The sequence below is a fragment of the Bufo bufo genome, chromosome 2 (assembly GCF_905171765.1).
Source record: "Bufo bufo chromosome 2, aBufBuf1.1, whole genome shotgun sequence".
Classification (NCBI taxonomy): Eukaryota; Metazoa; Chordata; class Amphibia; order Anura; family Bufonidae; genus Bufo; species Bufo bufo.
Window position 1 is genome coordinate 106,259,505 of NC_053390.1, and position 18,969 is coordinate 106,278,473.

Consider the following 18,969-nt stretch of genomic DNA (forward strand, 5'->3'; position numbering starts at 1 on the left):
CCCCACCACCAGGGGCTCTTTGAAGAACGGTGCTCACTGTCTCTCCGCCCTCTGGGTTTTTCCTCTGGTCTGCCGATGCACTTGGTTCTGTGGTAATGCTACCACTATTGCCTATCCTGCTTTTCAGTACTATCATGTTCACTTATTACATGTGTAATAAAGTACTCTGTTGGTCCCTGGTCTGTTTCTGCCTGTTTCCTGTTTGCAGGACGTCCTGAAGGTCTGCTTTGGGCCCCCGGCACGTGACACACTGATGGCACCTCTTCCGTGTACAGCTATCGGTGACTGACAGCTATCTATATACACACTTACACAGGGAATGCTATCATTCACTGATAACACCTCCCCCGTGTACAGCTATCAGTGACTAACAGCTATCTATGTATACACACTTGCATAGATGTCCCCCAATCATGTGCCAGTAACAAGTGCCCCCATAGATGCCCCCCAATCATGTGCCAGTAGTAGTACCATGTAAAAAAAAAGAGCACTTATACTTACCTCCATCAGGCTGGCAGCAATGCGATGCGATGTGTGTCCCGCGCCTAAGCCTCCCCTGCCCCACTGCAGCACTTCCATCTGTATCGCTGACAGATGACTATGGAGATGAGCACTTCCACAATGGAAGAGCTCATCTCTCCCTGTGCCCTGCCGCCGCCCCCACGTCACCAGTGGCCAGCGGGGCTCAAGAGCAACTGAGCCCGGGCCAGCTGCCCCTTTTACCCCGCGTTAAAGACTGTACTAGTGATGGAGGCCAGCGTTTTAAAGGGGAATCAGCGGGGGGCGAGGAATAACCTAGGGGGGGCCCTTTGCCCCCCTGTAGCGACGCCTATGCTTGAATGGGTCCGCAAATCCAGAGATGCGGTGCGGAACGGAGCCCCCTTGGGAAGCACTACAGAGTTCCGTTCCGTGATTCCGTTCGCAAAAAGATAGAACTTGTGCTATCTTTTTGCGGAACAGACAGATCGCTTACAGTCGTACACCATTCAAGTGAATGGGTCTGCGATCCGCATGCGGCTGCCCTACGGTCGGTGCCTGCATTGTGGACAGCAATTTTCGGTCTGCAGCATGGGCACGGAGCCCTTGCGTTTGTGGGCAAGAGGCCTTACACAGGGAACGCTATCAATCACTGATAACATCTCCCCCATGTACAACTATCAGTAACTGACGGCTATCTATGTATAAACACTTATAAAGAGAAGGCTATCAATCACTGACTCCCCCGTGTACAGCTATCAGTGACTGACAGCTATCTATTTATACACACTTAGGCCTCATGCACACGACCGTTGTGTGTTTTGCGGTCCGCAAAACACGGATGGCGTCCGTGTGAGTTCCGCAATTTGCGGAATGGAATGGACAGCCATTGATATAACTGCCTATTCTTTTCCGCAAAACGGACAAGAATAGGACAGGTTCTGTTTTTTTTTGCGGACCATGGAACAGAGGATGTGGACAGCACACGGAGTGCTGTCCGAATCTTTTGCGGCCCCATTGAAGTGAAAAAAAAAAAACAACCTGTGGCTCAGATGCGGACCAAAACAACGGTCGTGTGCATGAGGCCTTATACAGAGAATGCTATCAATCACTGATAACATCTCCCCTGTGTACAACTGAAGTCAGAAATAGCAGAGATTTAAATGTATAAATGTTTTATGTTTTATTAGATCTTTTCCCACAAAGCTATACATCAATCTGCTCAGCTCCTCCTACTCTATAACATGCGGCCTGCAGATTACACTGGATTTTATCGTGACGTGTTCTCTTTAAAGGGGTTGGCCACTTTATTTCAACTACATAGATGTGATTAATAAAGGTAATAGGTTAAATCTTTATATCAGCTTCCTGTAGTCCCATTCAGACAGCATAAGATGGTTGCTCGCAGATGAAGGTGCAAGTAGCCACATACATCATCATGCCTCCTCCACTGAGACACAACCTGCCCGATACATGAGTGGAGGAGGAATGAGTTCAGTAATGTAGAAAATGACCCAGAAGTTTAAGTTAACAGAGAAGATTTATCAAACTGGTGTAATGTAGAACTGGCTTAGTTGCCCATAGCGACCAATCAGATTACACCTTTCATTTTCCAAAGGAGCTCTGAGAAATGAAACGTAGAGTCTGATTGGTTGATATTTTCCTTTGCAACAGTTTTGCTAAATCTCTCCCAAGATGTATTACTACAGTAAGTGCCATACAGTGTAATCCCCGGTATACAGTTGATGTAATGAGTACCATGTTTTGGACATTTTAGTAGAGGATGGTTTGCATTAAAAATAATTAACCCCCCTTCCCCCAACCCTAACGCCCTAAAATTAAGACCTACTAATGCAGCCCCTTTGGGCTCATGCACACAAATGTATTTCTGGTCTGCATCCAAGCTGCATTTTGTGTGGAGCCATTCAATTTAGTTGGGCCGTAAAAGATACTGACAGCACACCCACATGGTCCGTTCTGCGGCCCCGGAAAAAAATAGAACATGTCCTATTGTAATCCAGACAAGGATAGGACAGTTCTATAGAGGGCAGGACATTCTTTTTTCATGGAGAATGCAAGTATTAAAACAGACATGTCGGGGAGGTGATGCTCTTCTTTATAGGGGTATTCCCATCTTGGAATACAAAGAATATGCCATAAATGTCTACTAAATGCAGCCCCCCTTTGAAAGTCACACCTATCTCCAGACCCCTGACCTGCCTGGTGAGGGGACCAATGGACCCCGCAGAAAGATAGGTTATATGCCCGCCACTGCTTCTGGGACGTCTACAGAAGTGAATGGAAATAGCCACGTACATGCACAACCACCTCTCTGATCATTGCTCGCCTGGATGTGGTGGCCAGGTGTCATGTGGTCTGGGTGATCCCTGTTCTGGAGATAGGTGCACCTCACACAAGTGGGACCCATATCTATCAGGCAATTGGGGTACGGCCACACACAGTTTTTTTTTTTTTTTTACAAGGTTTTGGGGCAGATTTGCCAGAAGTTGATCCACCAGCAAGTAGTATTATTTATTATTATTATTTATTAAAGCACCATTCATTCCATGCGCTGTACATATGATAAGGGGTGCACCTACATAATACAAACAATTGCACTAAGGCTACTTTCACACTGGCGTTTTGGCTTTCTGTTTGTGAGATCCATTCAGGGCTCTCAGAAGCGGTCCAAAACGGATCAGTTTTGCCCTAATGCATTCTGAATGTAAAAGGATCCGCTCAGAATCCATCAGTTTGCCTCCGTTCCGTCTCCATTCCGCTCTGGAGGCAGCCTGCAGAGTTTTGCTGTCCGACTGATGAAGTGGAGCCAAACGTCCTGACACACAATGTAAGTCAATGGGGACGGATCAGTTTTCTCTGGCACAATAGAAAACTGATCCGTCCCCCATTGACTTTCAATAGAGTTAAAGACGGATCCGTCATGGCTATACACTGCGTGCAGAATTATTAGGCAAATGAGTATTTTGACCACATCATCCTCTTTATGCATGTTGTCTTACTCCAAGCTGTATAGGCTCGAAAGCCTACTACCAATTAAGCATATTAGGTGATGTGCATCTCTGTAATGAGAAGGGGTGTGGTCTAATGACATCAACACCCTATATTAGGTGTGCATAATTATTAGGCAACTTCCTTTCCTTTGGCAAAATGGGTCAAAAGAAGGACTTGACAGGCTCAGAAAAGTCAAAAAAAGTGAGATATCTTGCAGAGGGATGCAGCACTCTTAAAATTGCAAAGCTTCTGAAGCGTGATCATCGAACAATCAAGCGTTTCATTCAAAATAGTCAACAGGGTCGCAAGAAGCGTGTGGAAAAACCAAGGCGCAAAATAACTGCCCATGAACTGAGAAAAGTCAAGCGTGCAGCTGTCAAGATGCCACTTGCCACCAGTTTGGCCATATTTCAGAGCTGCAACATCACTGCAGTGCCCAAAAGCACAAGGTGTGCAATACTCAGACATGGCCAAGGTAAGAAAGGCTGAAAGACGACCACCACTGAACAAGACACACAAGCTGAAACATCAAGACTGGGCCAAGAAATATCTCAAGACTGATTTTTCTAAGGTTTTATGGACTGATGAAATGAGAGTGAGTCTTGATGGGCCAGATGGATGGGCCCGTGGCTGGATTGGTAAAGGGCAGAGAGCTCCAGTCCGACTCAGACGCCAGCAAGGTGGAGGTGGAGTACTGGTTTGGGCTGGTATCATCAAAGATGAGCTTGTGGGGCCTTTTCGGGTTGAAGGATGGAGTCAAGCTCAACTCCCAGTCCTACTGCCAGTTTCTGGAAGACACCTTCTTCAAGCAGTGGTACAGGAAGAAGTCTGCATCCTTCAAGAAAAACATGATTTTCATGCAGGACAATGCTCCATCACACGCGTCCAAGTACTCCACAGCGTGGCTGGCAAGAAAGGGTATAAAAGAAGAAAATCTAATGACATGGCCTCCTTGTTCACCTGATCTGAACCCCATTGAGAACCTGTGGTCCATCATCAAATGTGAGATTTACAAGGAGGGAAAACAGTACACCTCTCTGAACAGTGTCTGGGAGGCTGTGGTTGCTGCTGCACGCAATGTTGATGGTGAACAGATCAAAACACTGACAGAATCCATGGATGGCAGGCTTTTGAGTGTCCTTGCAAAGAAAGGTGGCTATATTGGTCACTGATTTGTTTTTGTTTTGTTTTTGAATGTCAGAAATGTATATTTGTGAATGTTGAGATGTTATATTGGTTTCACTGGTAAAAATAAATAATTGAAATGGGTATATATTCGTTTTTTGATAAGTTGCCTAATAATTATGCACAGTAATAGTCACCTGCACACACAGATATCCCCCTAAAATAGCTAAAACTAAAAACAAACTAAAAACTACTTCCAAAAATATTCAGCTTTGATATTAATGAGTTTTTTGGGTTCATTGAGAACATGGTTGTTGTTCAATAATAAAATTAATCCTCAAAAATACAACTTGCCTAATAATTCTGCACTCCCTGTAGAAGACATAATACAACCGGATCCGTTCATGACGGATGCATGCGGTTGTCTTATTGTAACAGCGTTTTTGCAGATCCATGACAGATCCGCTAAAAAATGCGAGTGTGAGAGTACCCTAAGCATGAACAAGACGGGTTACAGACTGGTACAGAAGGAGACAGGACCCTGCCCGCGAGGGCTTCCAATTTACAAATAGAATTCCTTCCTTTATATTTCTAATTGATTTCTAATCCACTTCTGCTTCAAAACCTTGTCCGAAAAAACTCCATGTGGCCGTACCCGAATGGCCAGACGCGTGGGCTCCTTTGAACCCTGGCCCCAAACATGCACAAAAGTGAAAACAGCTGATGGCTGCCGTGCTTAAAGGGGCAGTCACCCTGCTTCCCAAAAACTCTGAACGCTACATCAATTCTGAATTGTTCATCAGTTTTCCGGCTCCGCTCAATGCAACGCTTTTCTGATTTAGCCACCTATGTGCTGGCCATAGGTCTTGAGCGATTATGTCACTTCGACAGCATTATGAGGCGAGTTACTCGCAAGTAGACGTTGCCCACCTACAAGAGCCCCTCATGTCTTCGCGTCTCCTTGCTCCACCTGATCACTTTTCTATCGGCGGGATACATCCCGACATCTGTTTCTTTCATCATACTGAATATCAAAGGCAAAGTGATAAAAATCATGGCTAACCTCATTCTAGCACATTCCATCTCCTAAATGATTTGAGCGCCGCTTCCAAAATGCCGTGAATTTTCATTTTTTAGCAAAGCCAAGCTACCCCAGGCGTTGTCGGGATGCGTACCAGATGTTAGCAGATGACAAAGGATGCGGTTAGTGACCCTTTGCTGCGCTGGAGGTACAGACCAAAATCAAAGGTTTAGTCGATATGTCATGAAGTTTGATGTTCTAGCATTGATAAACTAATTAAACAGACCTTCCTGTGTTCCCCAAGACTAATGTGGCCCCGTCGTGATTAGTTTCACAGCCAGGCATGTAGTAACATTGAATGGCAGTAAGTGCGGAGAGAGCGGTGCAGTCACGCGTCTCTGAGCGTTCCCTTATCTGGGCACAGAGTGGTTTCAAGGAAAGGAGCCATTCTCCGCAACCTGCTGCCGTTCAGTGCACAGGCCTCTTGTGGTCACTATTGATTTGCTCTAATCTAAAGCAGAACAAGGACAAGTCTTGTATTTTGCAACCTTCTGTGATTTAATATTGTTATGTCTTTTGCCCCAGCAGCCACAAAAGTGCCTCTCGGGAGATTGAGAGTATATAATTTTATATTGTTAAGCCAAAAGTTTGGAAATGTACTGCGTCGACACGTCGAGCACACAGAGCATTAAGACTCCGACCCGTCTTAAGTGCAGATGTGTCTGGTCTGTTTTCACCATTCAACAAATCATCCAGCTCTGCTCGAGATGCATGCGGTGACGTGCTCCAGCGTGACACTTGTATTTATTTTTTTCCCTCCCGTGCCATTTAATTTAATATTCCTCCTATGTCTTCTAGATAAAGAAGCTGGTGTACGTTTACCTGGTACGATATGCAGAGGAACAGCAAGACTTGGCGCTCTTATCTATCGCCACCTTTCAGCGTGGGTTAAAAGTAAGTTTTGTTTTATGCAGTTTTAGTTAAGATTAAGATAAAAAAAAAAAGTGGATGTGTTAGAAGTTGGAATGGAATTGCGTGACTGATTCAGCAAGGGGTTGTTCGGTTTTAAAGGGGTCTCCTTATATTGATCACCTGTCCCCAGGAAAGATTATCAATATTTGATTGGCAGGGGTCCGAACCAGTCACCCCCCGCTGATTACTTGTTTGAAGAGCCTGCAGTGCTTTGGTGAATGCTGCTGCCTCCTCACAGCTTACCAAGCACAGCGCCGTCCATTGTATAGAGGCTGCACTTGGTATTGCAGATAAGGCCCATTCACATGAACAGGACTGAGTTGCAGCGAGGCCATGTGACCAATGAATGTGACGTCACCGACCCAGGATTAGGCCTCACTGGATCTGTGCTGCCTCTTCAAACAGCTGATCTTCAGAGTCTCAGGAGTTGGACCCCACTGATGAGATATTGAGGACCTATTCTGAGGATATGTCCTCAATATGAGTCCCAAAAAAATACTTTATCCCTTTTAGTGACCACCAGTTTTGAGCCTTAGGCCTGTTTCACACTTGCGTTGTGGCATTCCGGTTTTGAGATCGGGCAGAGGATCCCAAAACTGGAATTAAACTGATCTGTGCCTTTTAATACATCTGGAGGTATCCGTTTCATTCGGATCTGGTTGTATTAAATCGAAACTGAACAATCTGGATCCGGTATGAAAATCCTTTTAAGTCGATGGGCGCCAGATTTTTAATGTCGGGCCCATCTACCAAACGTCAAGGTGACTTCTCATCAAATGGGACCTACAATAACACGGAGTGTCCAGCTCCATTGTTACTCTGATTAAAAGCACCAGGCAGGTGGGCACGAGTGCTAAGTTCCACAGAGGACGCCTACTTCTCTACTATATATACATAATCAAAAAAAGGACCAGCAACTCCAGAGATAATGGATTTAAAAGCAGGTGCAAGCTATCATAGCAACTACTGTGCTGCTACTTATGTTTTTCTACATAGGTGCTATGGTAGCTTGCACCTGCTTTTAAATCTATTATCTCTGGAGTTGCTGGTCCTTTTTTTGATTATGTATATATAGTAGAGGAGTAGGCGTCCTCTGTGGAACTTAGCACTCGTGCCCACCTGCCTGGTGCTTTTAATCAGAGTAACAATGGAGCTGGACACTCCGTGTTATTGTAGGTCCCATCTGATGAGAAGTCACCTTGACGTTTGGTAGATGGGCCCGACATATTTGATCAATTATATGCGCTAAGAGCTTCTACTCCGCTTAATAGTAAGTATGGTACTCATGTATTTGACCCTGTTCACACATTCACCTGTTCACCCAGTCTTAGTGTATTTGTTTTTCTACGTAGTTGCTATGGTAACTTGCACCTGCTTTTAATCAATTATCTCTGGAAGTGTTGTTCCTTTTTGGATTGAGATATATATATATATATATATCTATCAATTTATTATTTTTTTTCCATCGATGTAGCCGTATATTTTTTTTTTTTATTTTGCCGCACAAGTTGTATTTTTTAATGTGCCATTTTGGGGTATGCATTTATATATATTTATTATACTCTCTTATATAGTGCTACTATATTGCGCACGCTTTAGAGGCACTATCAATGGGGCTCACAATCTAAGCTTCCCTATCAGTATGTCTTTGGAGTGTAGGAGGAAACCCATGCAAACACAGGGAGAACATACAAACTCCATGCAGATGTTTTCCTTGGTCGGATTTGAACCCAGGACCCCAGCGCTGCAAGGAACCAGTGCTAACCACTGAGCCACCATGCATATCTTACTGATTAACGTTTACTAATAGATAGAAAAAAAAAACAGCAATACGTGCACTGGAGTTTTACGTTATTAAATTTGCACCATTCATTTTCCAGCATAAATAACATGATAGCTTTACTCTCTGGGTGTGTACGAGTACAGCGATGCCAAATACGTATAGAGTTTTTGTTTTTAGTTCAACTACTTTTACTCAATAAAAACCTTCTTTTTAATTTTTTTTTCTATGGATGCTACTTGAGCGCTTGATTTTTGAGGGACGACTTGTAGTTTTTATTGTTATCATTTTAGGGTACGTGACACTTTTTGCCAAATAAGCAAAAAACAGCTGGCATTGTGTTTTTTATTTATTTTTTATATATTTATTTTTTATATGGTATCCACTGTATGGGATAAAATACATGGTAATTGTGTAGTATAGATGCAGCGATATCAAATATGTGATGGGGATTTTTTCACTTGGAGATTTTTTTTATTTAATAAAAGGAGCCCCATTCCTCTAAACTGCTTAAATGCTGCACTCTCTATTGACTGTGGCATTTATATGGGTTAAACCACCCGGATCGGCACTTCTGTTGATCCAGGCTGTTGGAGCAGGAGTCCGGCTGCATGCGAGACCCGTATAGTGCTTAGACTAGGCCGCTGTTAAAAGATGGCAGCCTAGCGTTAGCCGCCATAAAAAGGTGTATGGTTAGTCATTAAGGCGTTATGATATAACGGGGGAATGTACCGATTAGATCCATCAGTGCTGCTCCAGTCCTCCTTGCCAGGCTTTCTTTATGTGGCTGGAGTGAGTATGTCCCAGTGAAAACACGTGATTGCTGCAGCCAATCACTGCCCTTGTTTGCTCACTGCTGAGACCAGTGATTGGCTGCAGTGAGCACATGTTGTCATCGCTGCACCCAGGTAAGCAATGTTTGGCTGGAGAGACTGGAGCCGCACCAATGAGTCTAATTGATAAGTAATGCCTCTTTAATTAATTTATTGCAGTGTCCCATTTTAACTCCTTTAAAGGGGTATTCTCATCTTGCTACTTCATCCTCAATTGCTGCCAGCTAGCTGTTCACTTCCTGGTTTTCTGCAGCAAAGGCTGGGCGGGCTTAGGCAGCTAGAGTGAAGGCCGGCCACACCTCCTTATGACATCACACTTAGAGCTGAGTCCTGCGTGCTAGTTCATGTGAATAGTATGACTCATCAGTCTGGCAGCCTGCAGTGTCTGTGAGTCCCTCCCCCTGCTGGGGAATCGGAGAGCCATGTGAAGTGAGCTCAGTGTACAGTAACACGTGGCTGTTCTGCAGTTTTACACACAAAATCTCAGTCTGATCTTTTACAAACCCATTCTGTGCATCAAAAACTATAATTCCATATTATACATTAGCCCAAAAGCTTGACCAACCCCCACCCACCAGCACTGATGCAGATTTGTTTCCATTACAGCTGTACTCCAGTTGTGTATAAACCTTACACTATATGTATCTTTATAGATGCATATACAGCTCAGCTACATGTGTCTTCTCCAGTCACCTAACATCACTTTGGCTGAATGGCTTCCTATACAGCCCTGCTACATCTTTATTCTACTCCCCCGCTAGCACTGGGTCTGAAAAGTTACATATACAGCTCTGCTACATCTATCTATTCCCTTCCCCACTAGAACTATGGCTGAACAGCAGCATATTCAGCTCTGCTACATCAAACAGCCCCCCCGTGAGCCTCAAACAGCCCCCCCCGTGAGCCTCAAACAGCCCCCCCCGTGAGCCTCAAACAGCCCCCCCGTGAGCCTCAAACAGCCCCCCCGTGAGCCTCAAACAGCCCCCCCGTGAGCCTCAAACAGCCCCCCCGTGAGCCTCAAACAGCCCCCCCGTGAGCCTCAAACAGCCCCCCCGTGAGCCTCAAACAGCCCCCCCGTGAGCCTCAAACAGCCCCCCCGTGAGCCTCAAACAGCCCCCCCGTGAGCCTCAAACAGCCCCCCCGTGAGCCTCAAACAGCCCCCCCCTGAGCCTCAAACAGCCCCCCCGTGGGCCTCACACTGCCCCCCTCAAGTGCCTCACACTGCCCCCCTCAAGGGCCTCACACTGCCCCCCTCAAGTGCCTCACACTGCCCCCCTCAGAGTGCCTCACACTGCCCCCCTCAAGTGCCTCACACTGCCCCCCTCAAGTGCCTCCATCTTCAGTAATCGTTGGTGGATTTAGTGGGGCGAGTAGAAATGATACTTGCCTATTAGGAAATAGTCTCTCCAGGTCATCCGATGTCCTTTCGCACACCCTTCTGCTCGCCCGAACTGTTCGTACGGCCGCGCATGCGAGGCTCTATCTCAGACGGGATGATATTCTGCGCATGCGTGGCCGCCTGAAATAGATAGCGACATGCGCGTTCAGCAAAGTTATTCAACAGGCCGGCCGCAGGATCGCAGACGCTGCAGTGCGCAGGCGCGGCCATGGATTGCGGCAGGCGAGATGTGGCCGTATCCATGGGAAGCGCAAATAAACCAGCACTAAGAGAAAGAAGAAATTTTAAAATAGAAATGTAGGATATTTTTAATGAAATGTATAGGAAAAAGTCTTCAGGGGGCAAAGGATTTTATTAACACTGATACAATAAGGGGGCGTGGCCTGTCCGAGCTTGATGGTGGCTGCTTGAGAGCGGGAGCTCCAGCCACTAGATCCTAAGGTACGCCTTGTAACAGCGATACCCGAACCACAGAAGTGAAGATCCAGTCCAAGGACAAGTCTAGAATTACCTCAGAGGCAAAGGAGGGACTCACCGCGACCAGTCGGATATGGAGAAATACCTTCAAAAACCCGCTTCTCAGTTTCCAGCACGCACTTCAAAGATGGCGACGAAGCGGCAAGGTGAAGGAGACGCCTGTGAGGCCTCAGCCCCGGAGCCCAGTGTGACGATGCGAGCGAGGTGAGCGGGAGCAGGCAGAGTCGGGGGAGAGCGGCGCTCACTAGGGATTTTATTGAACAGGGCATTACAAAGAGCCCTGGCACCTATCGCTGCAGACTTAGCCGCCATAAAGACGGATGTCCGGCATATTGGGGACAGAGTGGAGGTCCTTAGAGCAAGTACAAGATTCCTTGCTCCTTTTAACACAGCGGTCAAGGACTCTACTAAGCTCTCATTCTAGAGCAATGAACAGCCTGCTATTACAAATGGAAGACCAGGAAAATAGGAGCCGCCGTTGGCAACATCAGAATACGGGGTCTTCCTGAGGCAGCAGATAAAGAGGACCTAATACAAGTAATGGTCTCATTGTTCGCCACTCTGTTAGGCCCAGAGAGAGCCCAGAGTGTAATTATAGAAAGGGTGCATCGTGCACTGAGACCCAAACCAAAGACCTCAGAGAACCCCAGGGACATTATATGTGGCATATTGAGCTACAGGGACACTGAAGAAATATTGCAAAAAGCCAGAGAGCTAAAAGAAGTGACACTGCAGGGCAGGAGCATCCAGTTATTTCAAGATCTGGCAGCATCTACCCTCCAAAAAAGGAGAATATTGAAACCTTTAACGGATTTGCTGCGTACCTTGAAGTTTCCGTATCGGTGGTTATTCCCATTTGGAATCCTGATTACAGCTGGAAATCGCCGTTTTACAGTAAGATCACCAGCAGATTTTAGTACCATTCTGGGATATGACGGATATAGCCCCTGTGGAGATCGCCTCCTGGTTGCCGGTTCCTGCAGAAGAAGAACTGCCGCCTCTACCAGAGATATCTCCATGGCTGAAGCCTAAGCAGCAGAGGAGCGGGAGACATAGAAAAGCGGCCAGAAAAGATATGGAGATTTGATGTCAATAGAATTAGCCTTAATCAGAGTATGTGCCTATTGAAGGACTGCTTTCACTTTTTTCCCTTTTATTTTTGATTGTTCATCAAGAAAGTATTGCTCATATTGTTTATTCCTTATACCCATTACCCACTAGTATCAGTCTATGCGTCCGTGAACCGCAGGACGTGCTATAGCACCTTACAATTTCACTCTATTATATGGTATGTTACCGAAATATGGGGTTTTGGGTTTGTAAGCAAAATAGAATATTACTCCTGACGGAGTTGATTTAGCCTATCGGGTATTCTAAAAAGGATCTAGGCCGATCAGGGTTTGTTCATGTTACAGACGATCACCCCCAAGGTACTGGGTCATGCCTAAAAGCCTGGCCCAAGAGGTATTTTTGCCTGTATCTTATATTGTACGTTTATCTGTTATTTTGAAATGTTTTATGTTATATACTCCAATTTTGGTCCTAATAGGCAAAGGCAGAGTGACTTCTTCTATAAGGAACAGGAATGGTACCATTAGTTCTTAACATTGCAACATTTAATGTCCACGGCTGCAAAGGCCCGGTGAAACGAGTAGGATTTTCAGATCTATCAAGACATCATCGGTAGACATTGTTATGCTACAGGAGACACATTTCTCGATTAATCATATTCCCAATTTGGGTAATTCCAACTTTCATTATTGGCTCCATTCCTGTTCCGATAGGAGTGCGTCCAAAGGAGTTAGTATTGGGCTACGGAAACATGTCCCCTTTACTTTGCACTCCCAGCTAGTTGACCCGGAGGGGCGTTACTTACTAGTAAATTGCGAGATAGGTCATAAAAATTTTACGCTATGTAATTTATATGCCCCTAATGTCAGAACAGTCCAGTGGTTACTGGAGATGCTAGACAAAATCTCAGCCTTTGCATTTGGTGAAATACTACTAGGGGGCGACTTCAATTTAACCCTGAACCCCTTGTTAGATTCTTCGACTCAGCGTTCAGCTATCTCTTTTAGGGCCCCTGAAATCCATACAAGTCAGATTACAGGCACTACGATTGGCCGATATCTGGAGGTCTGTACATGGGAGCAGAAGAGATTACACCTTTTATTCCAACCCACATAGGTCGTACCAGAGGCTGGATTATCTCATGTTACCAGAGAATAGTTTACCTCTAGTGAAATCTGCCAACATAGATAATATAACTGTCAGACCACGCCATGGTGTCTTGTGTCATTCAGATTCCTGACTTAGTTGGGAGAGAGTGGACCTGGAAACTGAATCACACAATACTGGATACGCAAGCTCATACAGAGACCATCACGAAGAAATTACAAACTTACTTTGAACTTAATGTGAATTCTGTTATTTCCCCAGCTATCTCTTCGGAGGCGCATAAGGCGGTGATTCGAGGGGAATCAGAGCGGGAATTAGAACAACTTGTGTCACTACGGCAGGAATTGAAGTCGGTACTAAATGTTAAGGTGGCTAAAGCTTACATGCGGGTCAAACACAAACATTATATACATGGAAATGGAGGCAGTAAGGTGATGACTGCAATGATTAAAAAGAGGACAGAGCAATCGTATATTATGCAGATGATGACACAAGATGGTAGTCTCTCGACTGACGCTAAAGTCTTGTCCCAAGTGTTTACCACGTACTATCATGATTTGTATAATATACAGAAAAATGATACTGAAGAAGTGCAGAACGACCGTCGGGAAAAAAACGACCGCATACTTGCAGTCTCTTGACCTGCCAGTCTTACCAGACGCCGGCAGAGAGGCGCTGGTGGCTCCAGTGACATTAGATGAGGTTAAGAAAGTCCTAAAATCGACCCCTAAAGGTAAGAGCCCAGGACCAGACGGCCTAACCGTTGCATATTATAAGAAATTTTTCAATATATTAGGCCCACACCTAGTGTCACTGTTCAATTCCCTAATGAATGGAACGACACTCCCCAAACAGTCATTAGAGGCCCACATCACGGTCTTGCCTAAGCCTGGAAAGGACTTAAACCTCCCATCTAGCTATCGCCCAATTTCATTGCTTAATGCTGATATCAAGCTTTTGGGCGAAGATCCTGGCTCACCGTATAGCAGCCTGGTTGGGAGGTCTGGTTTCCCCAGAGCAGTCTGGGTTCGTGAGCGGTAGAGAGTGCAGGGACAGCACATTTAGGGTAATGCAAGCACAACAATATGCCTTGACTCATGGTAAGAGACTTGCCCTATTGAGTACAGATGCAGAAAAGGCATTTGATAGAGTAGATTGGTGCTACATGGAAGCTACCTTACACAAATTTGGTTTTCCCTCTCGATTTGTGACTGCTGTGCTGTCCTTGTACTCCTGCCCCACGGCTAAAATCCGCATAAATGGCATCCTCACTCCTCACTTCGAGATAAGGAATGGGACCCGACAAGGTTGCCCACTCTCCCCCACACTTTTCATTCTCTGTTTGGAAACCTTCCTGCAAGCTATTAGGCAGGACAAGGAGATACAAGGCTTACGTATAGGATCCCAGACGCATACTATAGCGGCATTTGCGGATGATATGCTTCTCCTACTATCTGACCCCAAGGTTGCGTTTCCCGCTTTGGTTATATCTCCAATTTTAAAATAAATTTGGCCAAGTGTGTGGCACTGGGAGTTAACACCCCTCCGGCGACTATAGCCCAATTAGAGAAGAATTACCCATTCCAATGGGAAAAAGATCACATCAACTACTTAGGGGTTCAAATTACTAGGGATCCGGAACAACTTTTCTCCCGGAATTATCCTAAACTTTTAGCTGACATTAAACTTCAATTGAAAGAGTTGAAAATACCGTTCCTGTCCTGGCTGGGGAGAAAAAATATTTTAACCATTTCATGACCAAAGGTCATTGATGCCCCAGTGTCCAGGTCAAAATTTACAAATCTGACATGCGTCACTTTAAGTGGTAATAGCTTTGGAACACTTTTACTTATCCACGCCATTCTGAGATTGTTTTCTCGTGACACATTGTACTTCATGACAGTCATAAATTTGAGTCAATATATATCACCTTTATTTATGAAAAAATCCCAAATTTACCAAAAATAAATAAAAATTAGCAATTTTCTAAATTTCAATTTCTCTGCTTCTAAAACAGAAAGTGATACCTCATAAAATATTTATTACATAACATTCCCCATATGTCTACTTTGTTGGCATCATTTTGGAAATGTTATTTTATTTTTTTAGGACGTTACAAGGCTTAGAAGTTTAGAAGCAATTCTTAAAATTTTTAAGAAAATTTCCAAAACACACTTTTTAAGGACTAGTTCAGGTCTGAAGTCACTTTGTGGGGCCTATATAGTAGATACCCCCATAAATGACCCCATTGTAGAAACTACACCCCTCAAGTTACTTAAAACCAATTTTACAAACGTTATTAACCCTTTAGGTGTTCCACAAGAATTAAAGGAAAATGGAGAGGAAATTTCTAAATTTCACTTTTTTAGCAGATTTTCTATTTTATTACATTTTTTTCTTTAACACATTAAGGGTTAACAGCCAAACAAAACTCAATATTTATTACTCTGATTCTGCGGGTTTACAGAAACACCCCACATGTGGTCGTAAACTGATGTAAGGGCGCACGGCAGGGCGCAGAAGGAAAGGAGCACCGTATGGTTTTTGGAAGGCAGATTTTGCTGGATTGGTTTTATGAACGCCATATGTTTTTTATTTTTCTACCGATCGTCTTGTGCAGGGGCTCATTTTTTGCAGAAAGAGTTGAGGTTTTTATTGGTACCATTTTTGGGTAGATAGGATTTTTTGATCATTCATTATTACACTTTATGGGACAAGGTGGCCAAAAAATTGGCTGTTTTGGAACTTATTTATTATTTTTTTTACAGCGTTCATCTGAGGGGTTAGGTCATGTGACAGTTTTATAGAGCAGATCGTTACGGACGTGGCAATGCCTAATATGTATACTTTTTCTTATTTATTTAAGTTTTACACAATAATAGCATTTCTGAAACCAAAAAAATGATGTTTAAGTGTCTCTATAGTCTGAGAGCCATAGCTTTTTTATTTTTTGGGCAATTGTCTTAAATATGGGCTTTTTTTGCCGGATGAGGTAACGGTTTGATTGGTACTATTTTGGGGTATATACGCCTTTTTTGATCGCTTGGTGTTGCACTTCTTGTGATGTAAGGTGACAAAAATGGCTTATTTTTTTACACCGTTTTTATTTTTTGTGGTGTTTATTGGACGGGGTTGATGATGTGATATATTTATAGAGATGGTCGCTACGGACGCGGTGACACCTAATATGTGTGGTTTTTGTTAGTTTTTTTGTTTGTTTTTTATAGGAAAAGGAAATTTATTTTTTACACTTTTATTTATTTATTTTTACTTTTATTATTTTCCAAATTTTTTTTTTATCAGTTCCCTCTTGGATCTTGAAGATCCAGTGGGGCTGATGGTTGTACTATACTTTGCAATGCTTTTGCATTGCAAAGTATAATACAATCAGATGCCTGTAGGTGGCAGCACCGGACGCCTATGCCATGGCAACCGGACGCCTTTGCAAAGCGTCCGGTTGCCATGGCAACCATCGGGCGCTGCGATCGCAGCAGCCCTGATGGTTGAGAGAGAGGGAGCCCCCTCCCTCTATTAACCCCATGGATGCAGCTACTGCGGCATCTATGCGGTTACAGCAGTGTCAGCATAGAGCTGACACACGCTGCTGATGGCGGCGGCTCAGGAATGGAGCCGCCGCCATCACACACAGAAGGGGGACCGCATCGGGGGCAGCATTTCACTTATTACAGATCGGGGCAGGAGGGGGCGGACCGCATCGGGGGCAGGGGGCAGCATTTTACTTATTACAGATCGGGCCAGAAGGGGGCGGACCGCATCGGGGGCAGGGTAAGAAGAAGGACAATAAGGGGGCACAGATCGGGGGCTTCAGGACACATTACCGATTTCAGGCTGTGATCTGCAGAGCGCAGATCAGAGCCTGAAACCGGCATTTTAACACTGCCGCGATCCGATTGGTTAGTCTGCACTCTGATTGGCCCCTTGCTGGCATTACTAGACTGTATGCTGTCCGTGACAGCACCAGGGCAGGGGCAGAAGCTTTAATCCAAGCGCTTTGCAGCGCTTGGATTACAGAGCTGGCTTGACGTCTATACACGTGATAGCTGCACGGGGTATGTGCAGCTATCACGTATATATACAGATTGCGGTCGTGAAGAGGTTAAAGACCTATATCCTCCCCAAACTACTTTATTTAATGCAGGCGTTACCGGTGCAACTACCCCACCACTTTTTGACGCAAGTTAGAAAAATCTTCTCAGCGTTTGTATGGAACCAAACCCGTCCTAGACTAGCTTACCGGAGGCTGACCCTTCCTAGATCTAAGGGGGGCATCAGTTTACCGGACATCAGCAGCTATTATAAGGCTATACAGTTGAGGTTACACTCAGAGATAATAAATCCCAAAATTAATAAGCTAGGATGCTTAATTGCTAGGAGAGTATTGGGATCAAAAGCTCTGGCCTTGTTGTGGGACCCGGGTGGCCTTCCCGACACTTCTCTAGATTACCGGCTTCATTGAAGGGAGTGGCAGATTGTTGGCACAAATTATCAAGTCATTTAAGCGCCTCTACCTCAGTGTCCCCTCTCACACCTGTTAGGCATTTACCCTACTTGTTTAAATGCCGATTTTCAGGACGCTTTACGTCTATGGGCTGCGCTAGGCGATGTAGCAATCGGAGACTTCCTTATTGGTCGTCAAGTACCAGAAGTATCGGATTTGAAGGCTAGATTTGAGCATATCCCCTGGACGACTCCACAATACTCCCAGCTTAATTGGTACTGTAAGTTATATTTATCCACTTCTCCAAGCAGTTATACTCCCACTTGGTATGATGCAGTGTGGAACCAATCTGTGGGTAAGAAAGGCATGATATCACTTTTGTATAGAAAAATTTTGGAGTCAAGTACGGACACCAGACCCTGGTTTATTGAGCAGTGGGAGAAGGAGATAGGGCAGTCATTGACTGAAGAGATCACAAGCTAGAGAGGGTTCAGAGGAGGGCAACTAAAGTAATAACTGGAATGGGGCAACTACAGTACCCTGAAAGATTATCAAAATTAGGGTTATTCACTTTAGAAAAAAGACGACTGAGGGGAGATCTAATTAATATGTATAAATATATCAGGGGTCAGTACAGAGATCTATCCCATCAGCTATTTATCCCAGGACTGTGACTGTGACGAGGGGACATCCTCTACGTCTGGAGGAAAGAAGGTTTGTACACAAACATAGAAGAGGATTCTTTACGGTAAGAGCAGTGAGACTATGGAACTCTCTGCCTGAGGAGGTGGTGATGGTGAGTACAATAAAGGAATTCAAGAGGGGCCTGGATGTGTTTCTAGAGCGTAATAATATTACAGGCTATAGCTACTAGAGAGGGTTCGTTGATCCAGGGAGTTATTCTGATTGGAGTCGGGAAGAAATTTTTTATTCCCCTAAAGTGGAGAAAATTGGCTTCTACCTCACAGGTTTTTTGCCTTCCTCTGGATCAACTTGCAGGATAACAGGCCGAACTGGATGGACAAATGTCTTTTTTCGGCCTTATGTACTATGTTACTATGTTACTATGTTACAAGCCGAATATTATCACACTCACATGGCCACTCAAGATGTATTAAATTACAAGAAAATTCCTATAAGATAATAACCAGATGGTACAAAACCCCAGTAAGAATGCACTCTATTTCCCCTACATACTCAGCTGACTGCTGGAGGTGTGGCGGAGACAGTGGAACT

The 18,969-nt window shown here is 44.6% G+C and overlaps 1 protein-coding gene across 1 annotated transcript in view; it reads left to right on the plus strand.

The window, feature by feature from the left end:
• AP3B1 (adaptor related protein complex 3 subunit beta 1) overlaps positions 1-18,969 on the plus strand; it is a 287,452-nt gene that overhangs the window by 66,877 nt on the left and 201,606 nt on the right. The window contains 1 exon segment of the mRNA XM_040419630.1: positions 6,494-6,589. Within this exon segment, the coding sequence (XP_040275564.1) occupies positions 6,494-6,589 (96 nt within the window).